The 10,490-nt window shown below is 36.8% G+C and overlaps 1 protein-coding gene across 1 annotated transcript; it reads right to left on the minus strand.

Moving 5' to 3' along the window:
• Positions 1 to 809: 809 nt before the first annotated feature.
• Positions 810 to 9,583, minus strand: defl (Integrator complex subunit 7). The gene is made up of 18 exons (XM_043002865.2): positions 9,313 to 9,583; positions 7,826 to 7,964; positions 6,978 to 7,101; positions 6,638 to 6,798; positions 6,338 to 6,467; positions 5,850 to 5,966; positions 5,291 to 5,531; positions 5,068 to 5,167; positions 4,782 to 4,932; positions 3,967 to 4,060; positions 3,522 to 3,670; positions 3,225 to 3,358; positions 2,792 to 2,987; positions 2,382 to 2,636; positions 2,029 to 2,271; positions 1,710 to 1,892; positions 1,358 to 1,597; positions 810 to 1,229 (listed from the first exon to the last, which is right to left on the minus strand). Exons 1-18 carry the CDS (start codon positions 9,407 to 9,409, stop codon positions 954 to 956), a joined length of 3,030 nt encoding a protein of 1,009 aa, XP_042858799.1. The 5' UTR covers positions 9,410 to 9,583; the 3' UTR covers positions 810 to 953.
• Between the last annotated feature and the right edge of the window lie 907 nt (positions 9,584 to 10,490).

Consider the following 10,490-nt stretch of genomic DNA (forward strand, 5'->3'; position numbering starts at 1 on the left):
TGGGGTACTTTATGCCTCTTCCAAACAGGTAAACTGTTGGATATGACGTCAGAAATGAAACTGAGCAAACCTTTGTAATTACATAGTTCCTTACGTCACGTAGAGTACAGTTGGCGAGCAAGGCTCGTCTTTCTGAAAGGGCAAACGCCCACAATTCATGTATTTGTAGTAGAGCAAAATCAGGCAATAGATATTAAAACACGTCTCGTAAACGAGAAGGGAGTTTTTTTTTATTCAGGCCATTTGCGTTCATCATGGTTTCATCCACATATTTACATGAGGACTATTTGGGTTTCATGGCATAACCCGGTTTTACTTGTTGCAATAATCTAACCGCTACAACATAACATTTCATTTACACTAGCGGCTAACCGCGTCCTAGCTCATCTGTTGACAGTCTGCTGGTTTACTCGTCTAAGTTGCCGCAAAAGCCGTCTTTTCCGCTAGCACACCCGTTTTACAACACGAATCTTAGGGCATAGACATTTGGGGGATGGTGTTTTGCCTATTTTCTTACCTATTCGTCAGTATACTTATATTTGAAATATACTAAACACTTGTGGAATAAATGTAACAAGTCTGTCTAATATTCAACTACCAAGAAAATGTCTAACGGCAAAAAACAACTGAAGATACAACAATTCTTTTTCATTAGACGGTGGAAATGACCGATTTTGTCAGTGTCCGATAATGGACTTCCACGTCCAGGATGATGTAATGCCCGGCGGGCACGAATGTAAGTTCGTCATTGGATTCTTTAGCTATCATTTCAATTGTTGAACAGGTTATCCTTTGAAATAAAACACACATTACTTACAAAATTTACTAATAATATACTTATTATATTTTACTCTGGCTCTTTTTTCATATTAACGGAGGACTTTGTCCAGCATTCTGGTCATCATATGGGACTTAATGTAATTTCATATACAATAATAATTATAACATTCACTCTAAAGACCTGGTCTCCCTATATTATACTGGGACATAGGCTGGGATGCTGTGCTTGTTCCTGGGGGCCCTGTTGGTAGAACACTAACACCAGGTGGTGGCACTGCTGCTCCTTGAGAAGTCGGGGCAACATACTGGGATGGTGGCGGTTGTCTGGGTGCTTGAGGGACACTGGTTTTGTTGGCTGGATCCTCCTGTGACTTTACTGTGAGTGTATGTCTTGGACCAGTTTGCCAAGCATCATCAGAGTCGTCAGTTACAGATGTATCTACAGTCACCTGAAAAAAATACAAAATATATTGACAAATAAAATTGATACAGGAAAAATAATTAAATAATATTCCAACTTTGTAAAAGTTTGGAAAAGCAAGAGTTGATGCAGTACAACATATTATGGATAACTTACTTGGTATAGTCCAGGCACTGGGAATCCTAAAAGAAATTGTGCTGCAAAGAAGTCATTGTGAGGTTCGGCAGTCTGAGTTAGGGTCTCATTGGGCTCGATCTTTAGGTCCATTGTGTGCTGAGGACGATTTTGGATCACTGAATTCACTGTCAATGTGACAGAGCGAACAGATCGGAAAAGTCCAGGTCTTCTGCCATGGCCTATAACCCCCTCTACTTTCACTGCCAACTGTGAGGACGTCTGTGAATATTCAAACAATTGTTATAAAGTTGTAAAATTAACAATATATAAATACACATTATACATTTTATTTCAAAATTTTTGTTTCATCAACAATATAAACTTTCCAAACCTGGACTGATATTGGGTCTCCAGGAGTGCGTGGCTGTGGTAGAAGAGCTAAAGTAATTGTGGTTTTCTGGAGAGTTTGGAAGAAGAAGCGAGGATATGGAAGTGGAACACTTGTCAATACTTGTGAAATTCCCTGCAGAAGCTGAAGATGCTGTTCCCTCACTGGCTTGACTTCACATGATACCTGAGATTACACAAAGAGGGTGATCCTATATTTTGAAGAAAATTTATTTCTGATTATTCTATACAAAATCCACCATATAAGCACAAAATTTTGGGGAAAACTTTGGATAAAGCCATACTCCTACAACTTCCATTACCTGAGCTAGCCTGCGAACCATTGTTGTGGCTTCCTCTAAGACAGTGATGATAGTCTGAGTCTCTACAGTCTCTCCACCTCCAAGCTTGCTTGTGATAGTTGTGAGATCTGGCCCAGTATAGTCTTCTGTCAATTGGCCAGCCGAGGGTCTAGTTATGATTTCAATACCCTGAGCTACAAGTAATGCTCCCTGCTGCAGAAGTGCAATGTTGCACAAGGTCTGAGGATCAGCATCAAATACTGACTGCAACAAAGAAATTTTACCTTTAAATGTAAATTCATTAAAGAAAATTATAAGAAAATATCTTGATTTGTAAAAATGATACTCAAACATAATTAATTACCACATATTACCTGATACAGTGTTCCATATTGTGAAGCCAAATTATTGAAATCCCTTGCTGATTTTGCAAGCTGTTGCGATACACGACCACACCTGAGCAAGTCATCTCTTGTTGATGTTGCTAAAGAAGCAGCTATGGCTGGAGGAGGGGCAGTGCGCAGGGAGAGGCAGGCATGAAGTAGCTGAGCATGGCACATGAATGTCTCGGCTCTGAGCCTTACATACTCCTGGCAGAAGGTCATTGGTTGGTTGGATGTACTAGCAGCCTGTAAAGGGAAAAAATATTGAAGTCAATCAAAAGTGAAGCACTGAAATATCCATTCTTCATTTGAAATGTTACCTTCATTTAGGGGGTGAAAAAGAAACACATGGTGGATTTATACATATCACAATTCTAATATGTAAATAGTACTTTCTTTACCTTGAGGGCTGATAATGCTCTGTGAAGGTGGGTATTTGCAGCTGTTAGGTTACTAGCCCTGTCTCCTGAACCAAGTGGGCTAGCCTCACCACGACTCACTTCCCCGAGAGCAGATACCCAGAAATGCTGCTGGTCTGAGCAGACTCTCCAACTTAACACACCATACATACCAGCAGCAAGACTGTGATGGCCATACCTGTTATAAATTGAATTTAAAGTGGATGCAATGCATTTTGACACTATTTTAAATGAGTAGGTAAGTGTGAACCTGCTTTTGAGATGCTTACTTCATTTATATATATCACAATCCTATTGTTTCTGTATTTCATTAGCAAGTATCAATGGAATTATCAGCAAAATGGTGACTGTCATTACAGCAATCAGTCAGACATGAATCTGAGTATCACAATGGCAATCAAAAAACAATAGTAACCTTGATGCTTGTCTGGCCATACAAAAAGCTGCCCATAAATGTACACATTTGCTAGCAGCCACAACAGCAGCCTCAGCTTGGCTAGACCATACGTGTCCATGAAACACTTGCAACACTAATGTTACCAATGTCTCCTGCAAAAAAAAAAAAAAAAAAAAAATCAGTAAAACAATATTATAATCATAAGTAAAGTAAAAAGAAGACACTGATTCCAATAATCTTACCATAAAAATAATATAAAATGCATGAAACATCCTTAATAAATTCAGAACTGCACAAATCTTTCTAAGTGCCCACCATTAGTTTTGTTTTGTGTGTATTAAGAGGAGCATCATGGGTGAACTTCTGGATGAGTTTCAAGATTGGAGGAAGGTGTGGAGTAAGTACATCTGCTCGACTTCCTCCAAGTGATGCTAGGGCCTCACACACCAGCTGGCATCCACACACTTCAAATATAAATTGTATGTTGATAGATGCTTTTCATGCATATCTTGTTATATTACATTAAAAATATAGATTATAATATATAATATAGAATAAAATATAGAATATAATACAGAATATAATATATAATATATAATATATAATATATAATATATGATATAGAATATACTAAATTCTGTAAATGATAAAAAAAAATTTCTTGACAAAATTATAAAAGATCCTTTGAATATTCACACCATGGTAAAATTCTTCTAATGCTTCATTATAAACTAAAAATAGCTTACTATATGTTCTTTACCTGAGAGTATGCTATCTGCCAGTATGTCTGTGAGTGTACTTGCTAAGTCACACATAATAGCTGGGCTTGTTTTTGCCAGCAGCACTGTGCAAACCTGCAAAAAGGCATATATTATGTTACTACTTATACTGATGGAGAATTATAATCTCTATCTTATTGCTCAACTTTTGTCCACTGTTGTTCAACATTTAATGTCCTTTGTTACTGATTACATTGTATATGCAAATTTTATAGAATGAGTGTTTATTAAGCATACTAAAAGCATTCTACTTTTAACTGCAAAACTAATTTTATTTACCATAATGATAACTTTAGTGTATTGGTAATATTTATGCAAAAAATTAAATATTAAAAATGGTCGAGGACCTTAGGGTAGTGGGTGCAGCAGCTGAAATTTCACTGTGAAAACAAATTATTTTTGTAATGTGACTGATTCCTAAAGTAGTGCTTCTGCTGCTGTTTGTAATGGGCATAGTATATTTTCTTTAACCCACACAGGACGGGTGGTACAGCATGTGTACCGCGCATTCAAAAGCCCAGTTGCCGGGCGGCACAGTATTGTGCCAGCCATTCAATTGATTTAGGCCTAATAATTCGAACGCCCCGGCATTTGGACATTCTAGGCTAGAATTCCCCCGTCGGGAATGGGTTAAGGCCCTATTTATTTTCAAAAACTAATCTCCTTCTAGGTATGGAAGAAACTGTGTCCTAGAGATTAATAAAGTAGCAGTATGTTGTGCTATTCCCAATCTCTCTAAATAATAATGTTAATATTACATCTATTTGCCAAATCAAGCTTCCGACAGAAAACTCACCAAACATGTTCTCAGCCCAGCAGGAATAAATTCTTCAGCATTAGGTAAATTATTATCATCAGGCTGCACAGCACACACCACACTCTGGAGGAGACTGAGGGCTGCACAATGAGCCTCCTCACATACCACTCTTGTGTTCTGCTCTTCATGCCTAAGAACAATGTTCCAGAAAGTTATTTAACATAGAGCTGTTTCTCAATTATCTTAAAATATACACATACACAGAAATGACATATAATCTATGCAGATGATTATAATTTTATAGCAATATCAACTTTGTACTCACATGTATATAGCAATATTTGTAAAGAGCTGTATGGCTCTACAAGCCACTTGGATATTGCCATCATAAACACATTCTCTGCACAAATCCACAAGTGAACAATCTGCAAAACATAAAACAATGAATAAAACACATGAAAAGGAACTTCAAAATGATAATTAAAAATGGTAGAGAGACACCAGCATTGTAACATAAAGTAAAGTAATATATCTTGTTTTATTTCTACCTGGAGTCAATGTTATCCGTGGTAATGCTGGAGCTGCAGTTAATGAAGCCAAAACTGAGAGAGCTGTTGTTGTCATGGCAGCATTATGTTGTGACGATCTGGTGAACTCGACCAGTATCTCAACATTTTCTGCCGACCATGCATGAGGTGCTGCTTCTGCTAGATAACCCAGTTCTCCCAAGACTGCCTGGCGTACTCCAAGACGAGTTTCCTTCTCAAGGTACCCCATCAGCAGATCCACCTTCATTTGATTGGAAATGTTGAATAATTACCATATCAATAACAAATTCATCTTCTAAACATGAAACTCATTCAATATTTAAAGATTTATGTGAATGCAATTTGAACTTCAAAGAATTGATAATAATAATAATAATAATCATAATCATAATAATAAAAAAATCATGGACACAATTTAATTTCTTCATTTACAAAAATAATTAAAAAATATATATATAATGCCCAGGGAAAAACATAGTCTTTATCATACTCTATCCCCCATTATTTTTTCTATTCATCTTTAGTTCTGTCAAAAAATATGAGAAAGGCAAATTCATACCTGCTGTGGAATATCTACAAGAATATGGGCTGCCAGCTGGGTAAGAGTGTGGAGAGTTGTTATCACGACACGCTGCGTTGGGTACTCTTTTAAGAGCTCCAGGCACAAACTGCGTACCTATTGAAGAATAAACAAATAGTAAATTCATGTAATTGCTTCCCATTACTGATATATTTATTGTCTATTTAAAAAAATAAAAGTCATATTAGATGATGCTAATGTGATTACAAACAGGATATTTGGGGTCAGTTAGTTTCCAAATACAAGTAAGGGATTCATTCATCTATCGTATACATAAACAAAATATTTTCTGATCTACAAGTTTTGATAGATATACACATACAGTGTATATGTTTTCTAATTCAAATACTTGTTCTAGACAGTCCTCCTATTTTGTCATAAATTTTAAGCATATTCTAACATATATCACATTTTTAATGGTCTTCATCAGAAATATAACTAGCTGACTTAAAATCATTAATCCTCACTGTAGCAGCAGTTTCAGCATCATGATGCATATGTTGAAACACCTGGATAAGCTGGAGCTTTACATCAACAGGCGTTGCAAGACCACCAATCATGTGTGTCAAGCGCTCGCACATATTCATAGCAAAGGTCCTGTTGATGAATGTTTCCACTTAGAAGTTGAAGCACTTGTTCATGAACTTTACTCATACTATCTTCTATGACATAATACATATGTATGAAACATTACAAACATCAGAAATATTTCAAAATTATGATATATCTTATTACTAGACTATGATTAAAATTCACCATACACCTACTTAGACTTTGCAGCATATTTTTCCGCAGCCATAATGGCAGCCTGGAGTTCCACTGACTCTTTAGCATCTAGGGCCTCACGTATCAGATGCTGCACCTGCCGATTCTCCCCAACAACACCAGACATCCAACCCAATGTCCGGAGGGTGAGGGCTCTGGCTAGCTGCACAAGATATGTTGGAAATTATATAGTAAAACTTCACGACCAAAGATCATTTTTTTCATTGATTTTCAATGTATTCAAGAGAATTTTAAACTAATCTGTATCCGAGAAAATAAATTAATAAAGAAAGAAAAAAGTAAAATGCTAAAACATGTCAATTGGAAAACTCAACTACTTACAGGGTCATTAGAATGCATGACAGTAGTAATACGTCTCAAAAACTCATCCACGTTGATGAGCTTATCTAAGTGTCGGCCACATGACTCTACAACCTCAACAACACACACACGAACGAAGTTACTCCTGTTGAAAGGATAAATAATAATAGTTTCATTAAAGATATGAAAATGTTGTTTCTATTCCATAGCCTCACACTGAGTGACTATTGGATCAACTTCTAATATGTATTAAAAAGAATATGCTTATAATCTACAGAAACCAACCTCATTTCTTCTTTGGGGGTTTTCAAATGAGGGTAAACTTTTGAGTACTTTTTACTCTTTACACATAATGGTAAAAAATAGGAATGCAGCTCACAAACCCTTCAGTGTGTTCAGACTGGCTTCAAAACATTAAATATCATAACTGCATAAAATTATTCAACAAATTTCTGAGATGATCACAGACTATAGATTTTTCATTTCAGCAAAGAAATGAGCAAGATTTGGGTAATGCTCTAGCTTTGGCTCCCCTAATACCCAAGATAGTGTGCATAGGCATGGTTAATTGGGCCATAATTCCTGACTTGAATCTAGTTCCACAGTCTGATAAGGCTAATAGAATCTCAGACTAGCAAATGTAACAATGAAGCAGATGAGTATCTTTTATTATGATCTTGTTGATAATCTGAGAAGCTCTATATGCTTCAACTTGTTCTATTATGATCAATCATATTTCATTCTATTTTTGCAATATTGACACTAAAGACATTTGTCTGACTTTTGCAAAGTCCAGATAAAATAGCTTGCTTAACATTTTTTGGTAAAGATTGTACACGATAGGCTTCTATATTCCAGAAAGAACTCACCCTGGAGTTTCTTGTCGAAAGACTTCAGCCAACTTGAGAAGAGCCGAGTTAATGAGAATTGGAAATGGGTACTTTTCAAACAAGGCAGGAAATTTAGAGATGGCCTCACACTGCTCCCCTGTTCTTGATGATTTCAGTCCTGGAAAAGTTAAATGAGATTAGTGTTTATCATGTACACCTTTCAACATAATATACACATGATGCCACAATGTGATATTTCTCAAAAAGAAAGTACACATGTTTTTTTGAGACTTTCAGCAATTTGGTTAGAGTTGAAAAGATTTACAATATTACAGTACATCATATGGTTGTGTTTTCTCATTTTTCTGGACTGTAGTGCTTGAGTATTTTTTTTAGCATATGACAACCCTGACCTACATGAACAATGAAATCAACAGATGGACAAATTATGATACTTTTGATCTGCAGTATTTCCTTTGCAAATGGAAAATAATTAGTATATACAGCAACAGAAAGAGCTATCATTGCAGGAGGCTGTCCATAGACCACAGAAGCGTTGACGAAAGCACATAGGCCTATTCTAGATCTTTTTATTTTATAATTTTCATCACTAATTACCCTGTTATTGATACCAATGGATTCCTCTTACCCTGTACTACTCATATATAATTAATATAATCTGTCATTCCCCCCTATACCCCACAACCGGAGGTAAGTTACATGAAGTGCTCTGAAAAAGGGGAGGCTAGTGGAAACCTCATATTTAGGTAAGGTTAGGTAGGTCATTGGGCTAAGATTTTGTAGATGAAAAATGTCCCTAAAATAAGGCATACCAAAGTTCCACAAAAAAAATGATTTGGCTCATGACATAAGTGTGGAGGCAACCACGGTTACTTCTTGCACAGTACGTATATGAGTGAGTAAATAAAAAAAAACACATCTTTTACATTTCTATTTTGCAGTAGAAAGATATATGGTGGAACTAAGGTAAATTTGTTGCACATATCAATGCAGTTTAATCATATATCATCCCGAAATTTCCCTGATCTCCTTTATGCCCTTCCCTACTCTCGGGGCCCAGACTGTGGGGTAAGAAGGTAATTGGGGATTATGTTCACTGGATATGAGTAGTAGGTGAGAAGAATCCATTGGTACTAATTATGTGGCCTTTCGTAACACAGAACTTTTATAAATATCCAACCCAGGGAGTTATCAAGCCCATGGGGTTAGGGAGTACTTACATGGAAATTATTAAAACATCTGAATTGCTCTGATCTCACTTCAAAGACACTAGAAAACATACATTTATTCTCTGAAAGATATGCTAATAATAAACCAAAAAATCCACCCTTGTTTGTGCTTCAATCAACCAAATAACCAACATTGCCTGTAATTTCCAGTGAACCTTCCACTTCAACTACTCATAGTCTTCTGAACAAAACACAAAAACAAATACTTCAAAACTTAGCCATAATCACTACCTCCTCCTAATACTAAGACTAAAACCCCAAAAATAAATAACATACCTCTATCAAGCTCCAACAAGGCAGAATTCCCATCCTGATCCTGCTCGTTAAGACCTAAGTCTGGGAAGGATATTGGCCTTACTAGTGCCGTTGCCATTGCGAATTTCCTGCGATTAACCTGCCACTGTGTCGCTAGAAGTTATCTTCACTTTACTCCTACTGATCCTCCTTGGTTTTCACACAGCAAACAATAATATTCATTCGGGAGACTCCCTGTCGCTTCAATGTTTTGGTGTCGGCGCTGGGAGGTCGCTTAGACACCGGTACCCTCTCGCTGATTGCATCCTCTTTTTGAATAACCGGAGGACGTGGTAATATGTGTATGTATATATCTATCTATCTATCTATCTATATAAATACATAGATAACACATTTCTCTCTCTCTCTCTCTCTCTCTCTCTCTCTCTCTCTCTCTCTCTCTCTCTCTCTCTCTCTCTCTCTCTCTCTTCTCTCTCTCTCTCTCTCTCTCTCTCTCTCTCTCTCTCTCTCTCTCTCTCTCTCTCTCTCTCTCTCTCTCTCTCTCTCTCTCTCTCTCTCTCTCTCTCTCTCTCTCTCTCTCTCTCTCTCTCTCTCTCTCTCTCTCTCTCTCTCTCTCTCTCTCTCTCCATATAGACGTCATTCCATGTCATGTTGCTGATCATGAACTTATTACAATAACGTTGATTATAAAGAAACCAAAGCGACCACCGGCTACAAAAACTTTTCGCGACTTCAATCACTATGACCCTCAGTCACTATGCGAGCTAATAATATCTAAAGAACCAACTCTATTAGATATTTCATCAACAGACAATGTAGATACCCAGGTAACCATCCTTACGGAAGTGATAAAAAGCAGCATAGATGCCTCTGCTCCCTATGTGACAAGAATCGTCAGACGTCCCCCTGCTCCATGGATAAATGACGATATCAAGAGAGCCATTGCCGATAGGAATAATTCACAACGAGCGCTCAAAGGAAACAGATTTGAACCCGCCCTTCAGGCAATTTATAAAGTAAAAAAGAAAAATGTTAAGTCATTAATTCAAACGGCAAAGACTAATTATTTCAGAAATAATTTCGCTGAGCATAAAAACAATTCTAGTAAAACATGGAAAACTGTTAAAACATTAGTGCCTAACAAACAACACACAGATAATTACACAAATTCTACACATAGCCCTGACCATCTTAATAAC

This window comes from Penaeus japonicus, unplaced genomic scaffold (assembly GCF_977035675.1).
Source record: "Penaeus japonicus unplaced genomic scaffold, GWHDUDI00000001_assembly GWHDUDI00000031, whole genome shotgun sequence".
Taxonomy (NCBI): Eukaryota; Metazoa; Arthropoda; class Malacostraca; order Decapoda; family Penaeidae; genus Penaeus; species Penaeus japonicus.